The 14,928-nt window shown below is 37.9% G+C and overlaps 2 protein-coding genes across 2 annotated transcripts in view; one reads left to right on the top strand and one right to left on the bottom strand.

The window, feature by feature from the left end:
• The first annotated feature begins 4,133 nt into the window (after positions 1–4,133).
• Positions 4,134–5,476, top strand: LOC21394864 (receptor-like protein 9DC1). The gene is made up of 2 exons (XM_024167638.1): positions 4,134–4,264; positions 4,423–5,476. The coding sequence occupies exon 2, from the start codon at positions 4,550–4,552 to the stop codon at positions 5,282–5,284; it is 735 nt and encodes a 244-aa protein (XP_024023406.1). The 5' UTR covers positions 4,134–4,264; positions 4,423–4,549; the 3' UTR covers positions 5,285–5,476.
• Positions 5,477–7,148: 1,672 nt separating this feature from the next.
• Positions 7,149–14,928, bottom strand: part of LOC21394861 ((+)-neomenthol dehydrogenase) — a 17,556-nt gene continuing 9,776 nt past the window's right edge. The window contains exon 4 of the mRNA XM_024167634.1: positions 7,149–8,059. Within this exon, the coding sequence (XP_024023402.1) occupies positions 7,664–8,059 (396 nt within the window). The 3' untranslated portion in view covers positions 7,149–7,663. The remainder of the gene's footprint in view (positions 8,060–14,928) is intronic.

Raw genomic sequence — 14,928 nt, 5'->3', positions numbered from 1 at the left:
TTTTTTCATGCATGGCCGGCCAAGTGGAGGAAGGGAGAGAAAAAAATCTCACCTACCCCATTGTACTCTTGTCCACTTTCTTAAGTTTCCCTTAGAAACTGATAAAAATTATACTGACTATAAGAGAGTAACTTAGCTGACAGGAATTCGTTTCCATTTCCGACGGTTCCTTTTTCTACTGTTTATTTACAGTTAAATGTTAAATCCTTGACTGCTTTGGATATCACATTAAATTCTTATTCGCGTAATATCTTGAACTGTTTACAGTCTTGAAATTAATTCTAGACTGAACAAATTCTAAATTTAACTATCCTGCGTTAATTTTCAGAAATGACGTTGTTTCTGACGGTGTCAACTCCCGAGTTCACATTATACCCTTCTACTATGGGTATTTATCTTCTGACTTTAACCTAGCTGTCTGGCAATTAAGGATTTTCTCTTTTTTAAAAAATGTCAGTGCGTTTTTTTTTTTACGCTGCTAACATCATGCTGTGTTTGGAGATTCTTGAAATTAAGATTCTCAAACTATACTTGTACTGAAAATTATTCCGCCTTAAAGTACGGCAAGAATTTATCGATCGAATTTACTTGATCGAAAACATGAACTTAACATGAAATCTGCTACATAATTTAGGAATACATCTATTGATTCCATAAATCCTTCAGTCACATAATATTTTCTAGGAAAATTCTTGGCTTAAATAAATAAATTGTATTATTTAAAGTCTGGAATTTTCTCAGTCATTACATGGGCCCTGTCATGTTGTACCATAGCGCACATAACCAGTGAGGAGTGGGGTAGCTAACCAATCCAGCTCAGTCACGGTTTCATTTCTTTCATAGTCTTATAATAACATTTTCTTCGAAGGCTGATACAAACAGGACGTTTGGTCTCTTACCGTTTATCAATTTTCTCATTGAAACGGTAACTTTGGTTAAGTCTTATGAATTTGTTCATTTTTGAGCAATTTATCATGAGATTAACTTTTCATTAACACTTAACTTTTCCTCTTAATTTGACATCGACTTAACATCGATACATACTTTTCGCAGAATAAAGTTCTGCGGCTACTTAAGTCTTGTAGATACATGCATAACATTGTATCTAACATTCAAAAGTCTAACATATGCACAATGTTTGTGCAACATAGAAAAGTAAGCTTGTTCGTAAAATAGCCAAAGAAAAACTATTGTACTTACAGAAGTTTCGCTAACAATGCGTCATTTGTCTCCCTTGCTGCTGTCCGACTTTAACCGTTAATCGGCCCTGTTGCATAAATTTTTCGATCATTAGATTCAAAATCTAAGATCAATAATTACATTAAAATTTACATCGAAAAGGTCTACAATCCTTATGTTTGGTATTCTCGTTGTGTGTGTATCTATCTACTTCCGTTTATAATCTAAACAGTTTTGTCGATGAGACATGCCAATATAATTAGTTAATGAGATTAAATTATAATTAAATCAATAAAAATTATTAAATGCATTCAGAAATAAAAATAAAGAATAACAAAACATGATTTCAAAAAAATTAAAAATGAAATAAATGAACTATTTTTTTTTTCAAAAATAAAAAACAGAAAAGAAAAGACAAAAAAAAAAAAAAAAAAAAACTTCCTCTCAAAGTGCATATCAAAACCCGCAAAATCATCCTATCATCCATTTGGAGTCTTGAGAATTCTTGGCAAAGTTTGTGTTCTTTTCATTTTTAAAAAGAAAAATATTTCTTTAATTTTTAGAGCCAATAAACGAAAAAGTTAATTAGAATATTTCTTAAACTAAAGTTCAAGTTCGGAAGTGAAGGGACAAAGAGACAAAAGTTAGAGGGTAAAAATAAAATTTATCTTTTTTTTTTGAAGGTACGTAACTAGTTCAATTAGTAAAAGCTGTTGGAATGGTGCATATTAAATCTTATCTTCACCACGGTTGGACTGCAAAATGATTTATTATAAATGACAATAATACAAGGATCGATAGTCTTATCTCTCTTTGAATTTCTTTGAAGACTGGAAACAACCTGCTTTTGAATGTATTTCTAGACCCTGCTCAAATCATGTTCTAAACTAATTTCTTTGAAACCTCTTTTAGTCAAAGTTTCAAAGATTAGTTTGTTGTCGCTTCCTGTCAAGCAATAATGCAATATTTTTATATTTTACTTTTCTTTTTTTATGTTTTATTTTCTTTTTATATATAAACGCGTAATTTAAGCTTATACAAATGCAACAATCTCCTTTGTACTTTCAGTAACCAAAACAAATGAAGTCACACACCCGCTTTCTTCCTACAATCCCACTGCTTCATCTTATCATACTGACTTGTTTGGTTTCTGATCATGTCCGGCCACTTTAATAATTTTGTTGGATTTTAGTTCATTACGTTTGTGTGATTGTTATGTTTTTGATTTTTTTTGTTTTTTGTTTTTTATTCCTCATGGTTCATTATGTTATTATAATTAGAATTATTAATTTCTAAAATAATGAAATTGAGATTTATGTTATCGCTTCAAACCAAGATATTAGCTACACCATAATAATAAAAATGTCAATTATTCAGTATTTTTTTAATATGAATTAGAAGTTGTTTGACAATGACTATATTAGTAAGTTAATGAAAATGAGCATTTTTTGAAGATTAATGTTTTTGTAAGAATTTACTTTCCATGATCATTCTTATAATCATGCTTATTTTCAATTATTGTTCATAAATATTTTATCCAGAATGTCATGTAACATAAGCATGAGAAAGATGTATGATTCAAGTTTTGTACATATTTTCAATGTCGGGATATAAGTTTCTCTTTTTTCTTATTTATTTATCAATCCTTCACTTTGTTGAGTCTCCTGTTGGTGTTTTATGTTTGGTTATTGGTGGTCTTACTCAACACCACTTCAAATTATAATTCGGCAACTTTTAATGTGAGCAATAGTATTTTTGTTATTAGACAAAAAATTTTGGCACAATTAGTTAGACAAAAATTTAGAAAACGTTATTACAGGTGTGAGAATGTTGACTAAATCTCATGGTAAATTTTAAACCGTTCTCAATTCTTAATTAGAAGGGTCTGAAATAAGTTCTCAAAAAAAAAAAAAAAAAAAAAAAAAAAAAAGAAGGTTCTGTCATTTCATGGCCTGCTGATTAACTTGTGAGATTTTTTATATGGATTACCTAAAGAGCTAAACTGAGGAAAAATGCTTTAAAATACCTCCGGTGTTAATTAAACACCACTATTAATAAAACGTAGGTCATACTTGTGGATCTTATGCTGCTAGACCCACTTTTATTACTGAGTATTATTCAATACTACTGGTGTCTAATAACATTTTTCTAAAATACTATGTTTACAAACAATTTGAAATCTGGAAATTATCGCCGTATTTGGAGGGTTCATGGCTAGCTTCTGGTTAGGAGTCAACTATTACCTTTTTGAGTCGTCTCACGGTGGGTCGAGCATGGTGATATGTAGGCTGATAGCTACTTACCATTAATTTGCCTCCTTGAGAGTCCAAGTTAAGATATAAGTCCTCTAGTAGACTTAAGCCCCATTAATTTTACCGATTCGAGTTTAAAATTTGAGTTTTGTTATAGTAAAAATTTTTTAAAAATAGTCACATCTAACTTTTTTATTACAGTAAAACTCTCTCATATAAAATTACATCTCAACTCAAATTAAAAATTTAAATCAACGAACTAAACATCCCTTAAAAGTCTAGGTGGAAATTAGCTATAACTCATTTACTTGTTACAACGGAGGAAAGTGACACTCCCAACGCATGTACAGTTTGCATGCAACTTTTAGTAAATTTGCACTCAATAAAAGGAAATTTTTTTTCAGTAGCGGGAATGCTTGTGGAATAGCTCCAATAAATCTTTTCATTTATCGGAAAAAAAATAATAATTTACTCCAATTTTTTAATTATATATTAGGAAAATCTTTCCCATCTTAACGGGGGCTGGTCCTGTCACTCACAGGGGTAGGGCCCACAGGGGGCCGGGTACAGGGACGGAATTAGGAATCTTGTTTAGGGTGGCTTGAGTTAAATGAGATTATTAAAATAATTGTTTCACTCACATCAGCATTTGAATCATGGTAGATACATGCACCGAGAGAGAGAGAGGAGGAGAACGTGAGAGAGTGAGGGAGAGAGAGAGATAGCTGAAAGAGAGTGTGGAAGAAAAAGAAAGGCAAACAAAGAAAGAGGGGGACATATCTGAGGGAGCTCGACGGAAAGAAGAAGATCGATGGGAGAGGCTGCTCGTTCAAGTAAGCTCGGTTCGGGGTTAGAAAGATGGATATGAAAAAATGAAAATAAAAAAATGAAGATGATAAAAATTCATTTTCAGAAACTCTCTTGTTTTGGAAGAAATTAATCCCGTGTTTTCTTTTCTGTTTTTTCTATTTGGCTTTGCACGATCTAATAGGTTCCATGGTGCAATCACAAGAAATTTTGATTCTGATTACGACTTCTCCAGTTTACACATTATTGATCTGTCCTACAATAATTTTTCAAGTTTTCTGCCATCTGAATACTTCAAGAAATGGATTGCCATGAAGGCTCTTGGCGCTAGCAATTCATCTTATTTGGCTACTACCATAAGGATAACGATCGAATATTCAGGAGTACTATGGGACTTTGAGTTTATTTATCCTTGCTCTGTTACCATTAAAAACAAAGGCAAGGATATGCAATATGAAAGGGTCCAAGAAGTTTTCACAGTGATTGATCTTTCGAGCAACAGATTCCATGGTGACATCCCAGAGTGTATGGGGGAACTACAACGACTCCAAGTCCTTAGCCTTTCCAACAACATGCTTACTGGCAGTATCCCTTCGTCAATCTCCAGCTTAACCCAACTCGAATCGTTGGATCTTTCCGTAAACAAGCTCTCTGGGAAAATCCCTCAGCAACTGGTGCAGCTCACATTCCTTGCATCATTCAATGTATCTTTCAACCATCTCAGGGGACCAATACCGCAAGGGAGTCAATTCTCTACGTTTGACAGTAGCTCGTACAAGGGAAATGCAGGATTATGGGGTTATCCATTGGAAAGTCTCAATACTCCTAAAGCGCTGCCGCCTTCAGATTCAGGTTCTGATGAAGATGATGATGAAGATTCAAAGTCTTGGTTCAAGTCTAATTGGATTACAATTCTACCGGGATTTGTTGGCGGATTGATATTTGGAGTGGCCATAGAGCACGCTCTTTTAATGGACAAGCGTGAATGGTTTTTCAAGGTTGTGGATTTTGTGGTTTTGACCAAAGCTAAAGGGAGAAAAGGCTAGAAGCTGAGACGTGCAACTTGAGATTTACTGCCATAATTTTGTGTTTTTGCTATTTTGCTGCTAATAAAGAGATTGTATTTAGTTTTTTTCCTTTCGTCAATGTTGCCTAATAATATTACAACGTCCTGATCTATTATACATGTAAATTTAGCATCTTTCTAGTTATTATGTATAACATTTCGTTTCCTATTTTTGCCCATCTAATTTTTATTATATTAAACAAAATATCACTTCGAGGTTTGAATGTTTGTCTTAGAGAAATAAATAAATAAAGATTTTGTTTTTGCCATTTTGCTGATTCCATTAGGAATCTAGGATATACATAACCAACTGTGTATGTATACATGGACATAACTCTTATTGTCAAGCTTTGTAATTCTTAGATGAAAAAATGTTCGTACATGTAACCACTACTGAACAAATTTTATTGGGAAAAGTTGCAACAACCCCTTTCGTAGTTGTATTTCTTTGAACTTAGAATTGAATGTGCTAATTTGGAGAAAATGAAACCCAAGGGATGCAGGAAGATTTGATTATTAGTAGTCATTTTTTATATTTTATTGTCGTGCGTTCTTGCTCTTTAATTTAGTTTTATTTTGGTATTGGTTTGTCGTTTATCTTAGTGCTTATTTTGTAATCATTTTGTGTGTGAACTACAAATAGCCACATTATTAATTGTATTAGAAGACTAAAATATTTTGATAATTGAAATGGAGTTGAATTTCTCCGACTGCTACATTAAAAGCAGACCACTCCAGCTTAGTCAAGAATCAAGATATCATTAATTGTGATCGCTTCTGGTGTAGTAATGCAGCTTTTTTCTTTTATATATAACAGTAGTTGACACAAACCTCCCTTAAATTATCACATATATACACCAGTACGTCTTTGCGTAGCCAAATCCAATGAAGACACACTTTTGCAAGTCCAATATGTTCACAGCCCCACTGCTAATTCATGTTGTAATACTAATAACTTGCTTGTATTCTCTCATGTGCAGCCACTTTGCCGCACTGATGAGAGCACTGCCTTGTTGGAATTTAAGGACAGCTTTGTCATACGTCGGAATGCTTCTCCTCATCCTTTGGCTTACCCCAAGATCGCTTCATGGTCATCAAAAGACGAAGATGATTCTTGCTCGTGCGACGGCATCAAGTGTGACGAGAAGAAGGTGACTATGGGGCTATCCTTTGCAAACCTTCAATACTCCTGCAACGTCTTCACCTCTGAATTCTGACAAAGACGGTGAAGAATCAACATCTTTGTTTGAGCTTTATTGGATTACCATACTACTGCCGGGATTTGTTGGCGGATTGATATTTGGGATTGCCATAGAGCAGGTTCTTGAAATCGACAAAGGCTGTGGATTTTGTGCTTGTGATGTGACCAAAACTAAATGGGAGAAAGGGCTTGACGCTAAAAGTGAGACATACAAGTTGAGGTTATAGATTATTTTTTTCTTTTGTTGCTTATAAAGACGGATAATATTGTTAGTCTTTTTCTTTTTTTTTTTTTTCTGTACTTTGGTAGATGTTGCCTTGTAACATTACCATTCCTAGTATGTGATAAAAGCTTCTTTGGATGTTATGTATTAAATTCCATTACCTGCACAGATGATGTTTTCAAAGTGATTGCTAAAACAACGTTCCTGAAAAACATAGGCTGCAACTTACAACACAACATTTTAATAAATAGAAAAAATGCATGTATTAATATATTAATTGGAATTAGGTGGGTCGTTTTATAGGCTCCCAACTTTTTCTTCTGCAAATAGTTTGCTGCATTTCTTATTTACAACCAACAAAAAAAATAATAATAAATTGCTTTTACTGATGTGCTCAGCAGGCGAATTTTCTTTTTCATGTAGTAGAATTTAATATGACCAAATTAGTATATCAAACATAATTCAAAAAGATTGAAATCAACCGTTTTAACCGCCAATACATAATGTTCCCCTACTCCGTGCACCAGGAAAGATCCATTGTTCTCTCCGTAGCTATTTGAAATAAAAGTTGAAGAGATATTTTATCCAAAGTGTTAAAACAAAACTCTTCAGATACCAAAAGAGGATACAACGACTTACAGGCATATGTCCGAGCAAAGAAACTGAGCCGCACTGCAACATAACTCGAGACCGAAAGAAAATGATTTTTTCAGAGTTTTCATTGCAACTGCCTGCTTGACATATGTATCCTTTCGTGAGATCAAAGAAATGAGTTTATCTATCTATTTCCCAACTTGTTCCTCAACTAACTCCCTTATGCGGTTCCTGCGATGCCTTCAAGATAATTGGACTTCTGAAGTTCTACGCTGCTGCGCGGTCCCTCCTCATTACAGGAAGCAACAGAATTGGTCAGCACTCTTCGCCATAACTACGCATTAGAAGCTCACTTCACGTCTTTCCGCAAAAAGCTTCCCCGTTATTGCTTGGTCTGGAAGCAAGGCAAGCCATACTCCGGTATCAGCTCCTTCTTCTGCTGGAATGTTCCCGGCATAACCAGTCATTGCCGTCTTTACCCAGCCGGGGCAGTAACAATTTATGTAAATCTTCTGGCCTTCTGGTCTATTTGATAGTATCCTCGCCATTAGCCTGGTGTAAGCATTGACTGCAAGTTTCGATATGGAGTAGTCGGTAAATGTTTGAGGCCACCCACCTGATTCCCAACTGCCTTCTTCCACTTGTTGTAGAAAATTGGATATGGTACGGTCAATCAATTCTTCCGAGAGCGAATCCACGTCGCCTAGTTGTTCTCTCAAGGTCACATCTGCAAGCCTCTGTAAGTTAAGTGATATGATTACTTTTCTCAGCAAAGCTGTTTAATAACCATCAAAGAAAGATGACTATCCAAAATATTTTCTGAATAAATACTGTGTACTAGCGGTGAATGAAATCACATTAAAATGTGTATCCCTTCATAAAGTTGTCCCAGTTCTCAAAACTCCCAACTCAATAAATTATCAAAGATAGAAAATAAAGGAAGAAGTAGAAGCACAAATAAACCCCTTGTTGGAGAATTCGAAATTTATCCTTGAAATCTGTCAAATCTAATATGTATTAACAGTCATGTACAACTACAACTGTCTAGTCTTAGTAGGATTCTAATCAATCAGTAATTACTAGAATATTTTCCTGATTATAATCCCTGATTTGTAGAGGTCAATAGGCTGGAATCTTAGCCAGAATAGCTCTTTTTTCTTTTTTGAAGGAAAATTTTCATTCATTGAAACAAAATTAAGCACCAACCACAATGGAATTCGATCCTGAACTTTGACTGAATCCACCAATAAATTAAGCACATGGGGGAAACACAAGTGCCAAGACCGAACAGGGAAAGACCCGCTCAACACATAAAGATTGAGCACAATAAAGGCTCGTTATACAAAACTACTACAGTCGATGGATTAATCCAGTCGACCGGAACCAAACCCCAAATAATGGGGCAGCAAGCGACACGACATAGAATTAAATCTAGTCAGATACCATCACCCATGCTATCAATAAATGGGTGGAACACATTGACAAAATCAAAAGGCGAGGAAACCACCTCCGTTATTACAAGACTAACATAATAACAAAACAACATAAACCAACACCAAGGCGGAAGTATCAACGCCTTTATTACAAAACAATAAAAACAACCAAAAAACAAAGAGCCCTAGACAACGAGCAGGACCCAACGGCAACAGGCGGGCCATCGCGCCATGGAGTAGGCAATCGAATCTGAGAAGAGCCGCCACGAAACTGCCGACCACAAAACCAAATACGGAAATCCCCAAAGGAAGCGTTGTGCCATCAGGATCGAGACCCCCATGCCACAGGCGCATCGGAAATGCCCCGCATCTCGCATCATCCGAAGCCCCAAAGCTTCCATCTCTAACAGGGAGCAAACCACACATCACATCTCCCAGATCCGTCTACCACAACTGCCACCATACCACTCATCAGCCGTAAGAACCACCCACGAGACCCAAGCCACCATCGCGAGGGCTGGGAGTCCTACAACCAGCAAAAGGCAGTGTCAAGACTCCAGCCCTAATAAGAAAACCAAAGAGAGAAACCCTAGCCGGCTCTATGAACAAGAGAGAGAGGAAGAGAAACCGTAGCCACGAGAATAGCTCTTTTTTGGTGTATGAATTATGTTACCAATTTCTCCATTGTAATACATGATACATTTTTCCTAATACAATAATTTCTAGATCGTATCAGAGCTGTTTGCTTTCTAGGGTTAGAACTCTGAGTTTTTTTGCCTCTCATCCTATGTCTCTCTTCTTCACCCTTCCAATATGTTTGCGACCTTTGAAATTACCTCAAACATCACTAAGAAACAACTTATCCAAACTCCGGTCTTAAAAAATGTGATGCGTGTTCCCAAATTATCTATAAATCTTATCTCTGCTCACAAAATTATAAGAGATTTGAATTGTTGCGTAACTTTCTTTCCCACTTACTATGTTATTCAGGATCAGGTTACGGGAAGGATGATTGGACTTGTCAAGGAGAAGGACGAGTTGTACTTCCAAGAAGCAGCAACTAGCTATGGTGACCAATTTCCAACCTCCTACATATCAAAAAAATATTTCCAATAAGGATGTCATTTGGCTATACCACTTTTCTCTAGGACATCCACCTTTTAAATTGCTTTAAACTATGTTACCTTTATTATTCAAAAATATGGATATTGATACTTTTCATTGTGATGTTTGTGAGTTTTCTAAACACCATCGAGTGATCCAAGCAATACAAAAGCATTTACTCCATTCACTCACTCTAATTCATTCCGATATTTGGGGCCCATCCAGGGGTTATAACATCTCAAGTGCAAAGTGGTTGGTTTTTTTTATTGATGATTGCACACGACTAACTTTTGTGTACCATCTAAACAAAAATCTGAAGTTAGTACCATTTTTCCAACATTCTATAGGATGATCAAAAATCAATTTGGAGTTTCTATCAAGGGTCTTAGATCCGACAATGCCAGGGATAATTTTAATCAAGATCTATCACCTTTTCTTCAAAAAGAAGGCATTATCCACCAATCTTCTTGCATAGACATCCCACAACAAAATGGGATAGTAGAACATAAAAATAGGCATCTACGTGAAATTACCAGTGCACTTTTGTTTCAAAATAATGTGCCAAAATCATATTGGGGAGACGCTGTTTTAACAGCAGCCCATTTAATAAACAGATCTCCTACATGTATCTTAGAACACAAGAGTCCAATTCAAACAATCTCAGTTTTTTATGATTGCAATATGTTTTCTAATAAACTACCACCTAAAGTCTTCGGATGGGTGTCATTTGTGCATATTCACGCCCATAACCATAGCAAACTTGATCCAAGGGCGTTACAATGTGCTTTCATCGGGTATTCAGCTAAAAAAAATCGTACTTTACTCGGCCTTGTCTTCAGGTGGAGATTAATAAGGAAGATAAGGACCTGATTTATTCTTACTTGATTTTGAACCATCCCCCGAACCTGTTGAAATAAGATCAGGCAAAGTTAGAGCTTAATCGAGTCTAGTTGCCATTGAAACTGCTGCTCCCATTGCTGCTACTCGTCCACTTCAAGTTCATTCTAGGAGGGACAAACCTGCTCCTGAACCTATACAAGTCCAAGAATCCGAACCAACTAGGTAATCAATCTTTTAAATGCATTCCTCCTAAGAAAAGAGTTAGAAAATGCACATAATACCCTATATCTCATTTTTTGTCTAATAAGCCTTTACTTAGGCAAGTGTATATTAGGAAGAATAAAAGGGATTAGGAAGCGTGTTAGGAAAGATTGTTCTCAAGCTTGTTAAGGAAGATTGTTAGTAAAGCTTGCTAAGGAAGATTGTTAGTTGCTAGTAGTTAGGGAATAAGGAAATGTATAAAAGGGAGGAAGAGCAGAGGAGGAAAAAGTTTGTTATCTGTTTCTGAGAAAATCTTGGAGTAATCCAAGTAGGGGAGGCAGCGGACCCTCGAAGATCCGCATATCAGTGTTTCATTCTGCTATATTCAATAAAGTTGTTCTTGATTTCCATCTTTCTCAATCTTTTCTTACCGGTCGTCCTTGAATCTGCCAAGAACCTATCAATTTGGTATCAGAGCATCGATTTGGGAATGGCGGCTGGGAAGAAAATTGATGAGAGGTTTGAATCTGTGGAGAAGGAGCTTTAACAAGTAAAAGCTTCGGTGGAAAAAGGAATGGAAGAAGTTAGGGCTGAAATGAACCAAATCATGGTTGACTTGTGCCTAGGGGTGGCAATTCGTGTCACATGTCGTGTTCGTGTCGTGTTTTAATCGTTTCTTTCTAAATTTGCAGTCAACCCGAACACGATCCGTGCCACGAAATTTTTTAGAAACCACAACACGAACACAAACACGACACGACCACTTTACGGGTTGACACAACACGACATAAAAATAACCCGTGACACGAAATTGACCAGTGAATCCGAAATTGACACAAAAATTGTATACTTTTATTTAGTTTTTTACATATTAGAAATAACTTAAAATTCATAACACACTAAATTACAATAACATCCATTGAAATTAAGCAAATAATAGTATAAGATTTTGAATATAACTATCATGATATCACAAGTTCATAATAAAATCTAAAATATGTAATGAAAAATATCTATTTTTTATTTTTTACAAGTTTCGGGTTAAGCGGGTCCAACTCAAAATTGACCCGTGTTTTTCGTGTCAATTTCAGGTCGACCCAATTCTAACTCAAACCACTTTTTCTCAACCCTAACCCGCGAAATTCGTATTGTTTTCGAGTCGTGTCGTGACCCATATTGCCAACCCTACCTGCGCCGATTGATGGAAGAACAAATGTGGCTTTTGACCATGACAGCGGCAGCGAATCTACCGGCAGAAGGGTCTGGTTCAGGTGCCGCCCGGTGTTATGAAGAGGAAGCAGGGTTGGGCCAGGGCTTAGCTCGTGGCGCGGCTTGGCAAGCAGAGGAGGACGATCGCAATTTGGGAAATTTGGCCTGACCTAGGGTTTTCGGGAAAGAGGAACAAGGAAAGCCCTGAGGTATGGGCGGCAGGGAGGCTTCAAACGAGGAAGAGATCGCGCGTGCCAGGGAGCGATTCACGAATGGAAACCGCACGGTTTCCGATCACGACGACCGTAATGGCGGCTTACAGCTCGGCGGGACTTACGAAGGTGACAGGAATCGTCGCGACGGCCGTCGTGGTGAATCTATACTCGGCGGGATCTTCGAAGGGGACATGGAACCACGTGCGATAAATGGCGGACCCAAGCCAAAGGTGAATGGCAGAAATGAAGGAATCGGGCCTGGAGTGAACTTCAACGAGGACTGTAGACGACAATGGGTAGGAAACGAGACTGAGGACCCTCTTGACTACGCTGGGAACTATGGGAATCCGTGGGAAGGAGAAGAGCTGTCGCCGGTAGTACGGCGAAAACACTTGGACTACCCACTGTTCAGTGGCACCGATCCAGACGGATGGATATTTAGAATGGAGCAATTTTTCTCCCTCAATTGATTTTCGGAGAAGGAGAAAATCATCACTGCCGGTATTGCTCTAGAAGGGGATGCGCTATCGTGATTCCAATGGCAAAATTGGCGGAGGCCGTTCGTCAATTGGGCCGAGTTCAAGGTGGTTCTCCTACAACGATTTCATTCTTCTCAAGAGGGGAATTTGTGTGAGCGGTTTTTGGCGCTATGACAAACGAGCTCGGTGGCGGAATACCACAGGAATTTTGAGGTATCGACTGCACCTTTACAAGACGTGCCGGAAGAGATCTTAGAAGGCATCTTTGTGAATGGTTTGAAGGCTGAAATACGGGCTAAGTTGCGCCTGCTTAAGCCTAAGGACTCTCCGAAATCATGGATACTGCGCAGCGTATTGAGGAGAAAAATATGTTGCTGCGTAAGGAGATGGGAGCCCCTCGGGTTTTGCGGCCACAGTCAGTAGGAATAGCAGCAAATCCGCCATTGGGAACAGCAGCAAATCAGCCCCAAACCAATTTTGGAATGGAGAAATCGAAGAAGGATTTTCCATTTCAGAAACTATCCAATTCGGAGTTACAAGAGAAGAGGAATAGGGGATTTTGTTTCCGTTGTGACGAAAAGTTTACTGTTGGGCATCGTTGTAAGGAGGAGTTGCGGATTATGCTAGTTAGCGATGAGGATGACTCGAAAAATGAGGAATTTGAGTTGAAGGAAACAAAAGAGGTAGCGGAGGAGATGCTAAGGCCGGAGGTGATCGAGTTGTCATTGAACTCTGTTATGGGGTTAACTACACCAAAGACAATGAAGATAGGGAGAGATTGGCCACCGTGAGGTAATTGTCCTAATCAACTCCGGAGCAACACAATTTTATTTCTCTCGCATTAGCCCCTGAATTGTCATTACCTATTACTCCAACAACCGGATTTGGTGTGCAAATTGGCACAAGAGAGTCGGTACAAGGGCAGGGAATATGCAAGGAAGTGGTGTTGACTATGCAGAGCTTGACTATAGTTGAAAATTTCTTGCCTTTGGAGTTGGGAGGAATAGATGTAATCCTAGGAATGCAATGGTTGGAGACTTTAGGAAGTATGCATGTTAAATGGAGGTCTTAAGTGATGAGGTTTAAGGTACATGGGAAAGGAGTAACGTTGAAAGGAGATGCTAGTCTTACGAGATCGTTGGTCTCCCTTAAGGCTATGATGTGCATAATTCGACATGAAGAAAATGGAATTTATTTAGAGATGAGACATTTGAGCGTTGAGGATAGTGACGACAAGGGAGTGGAAAATAACGAGCAACTCCGATTCCTTTTGCAAAAACATGCGACTGTCCTTAATATGCCGGCCGGTCTACCCCCACACCGAGTGAAAGATCACCACATTATTCTTGAGGATGGCACCGGTCCAATTAGTGTTCGGCCTTGTAGATATCCACACTTTCAAAAAAAGAAATAGAAAGGTTGGTGCGGGAAATGTTGGCTACAGGAATTATACAACCAAGCACAAGTCCCTTTTCAAGCCCAGTTTTGCTTGTTAAGAAGAATGATGGGAGTTAGCGTTTCTGTGTGGACTATCGGACATTAAACAGAGCCATTGTCCCGGATAAATTTATGATACCAGTGATTGAGTTGTTGGATGAGTTGTGCGGGGCCACCATTTTCACTAAGGTGGACTTGAAATCAGGATATCGTCAAATCCGCATGTGTCAAGGACGTTCCAAAAACTGCATTTCGCACACCCGAGGGCTACTATGAGTTCCTCGTTATGCCCTTTGGGTTGACAAATGCGCCGACTACCTTTCAGTCTTTGATGAATGGGGTATTAAAGCCGTTCCTACGACACTTTGTGCTGCTCTTCTTTGATGATCCTGGGAGGACCATTTGGTGCATTTGTACAGAGTACTCTCGGTTATGTCAATCAAAAAAAATGTCTCTTCGCATAGGAGCAATTGGAATATTTAGGGCATATTGTTTCTAAGGAAGGCGTCTCAGCGGATCCAAGTAAGATCCAGGCTATGTTGGATTGGCCCACTCCACAGTCAAACAAGGAGTTGCTGGGATTTTTGGGACTCACCGGTTATTACCGCCGTTTTGTGGCAGGGGACGAGCGCATTTCATAGCCCTTTGACGCAACAGCTTCAGAAGGACGCCTTCCAATGGAATGCCG

Source organism: Morus notabilis, unplaced genomic scaffold (genome assembly GCF_000414095.1).
Source record: "Morus notabilis unplaced genomic scaffold, ASM41409v2 Scaffold1564, whole genome shotgun sequence".
NCBI lineage: Eukaryota > Viridiplantae > Streptophyta > Magnoliopsida > Rosales > Moraceae > Morus > Morus notabilis.
This window is presented reverse-complemented; position numbering and strand designations above follow the sequence as displayed.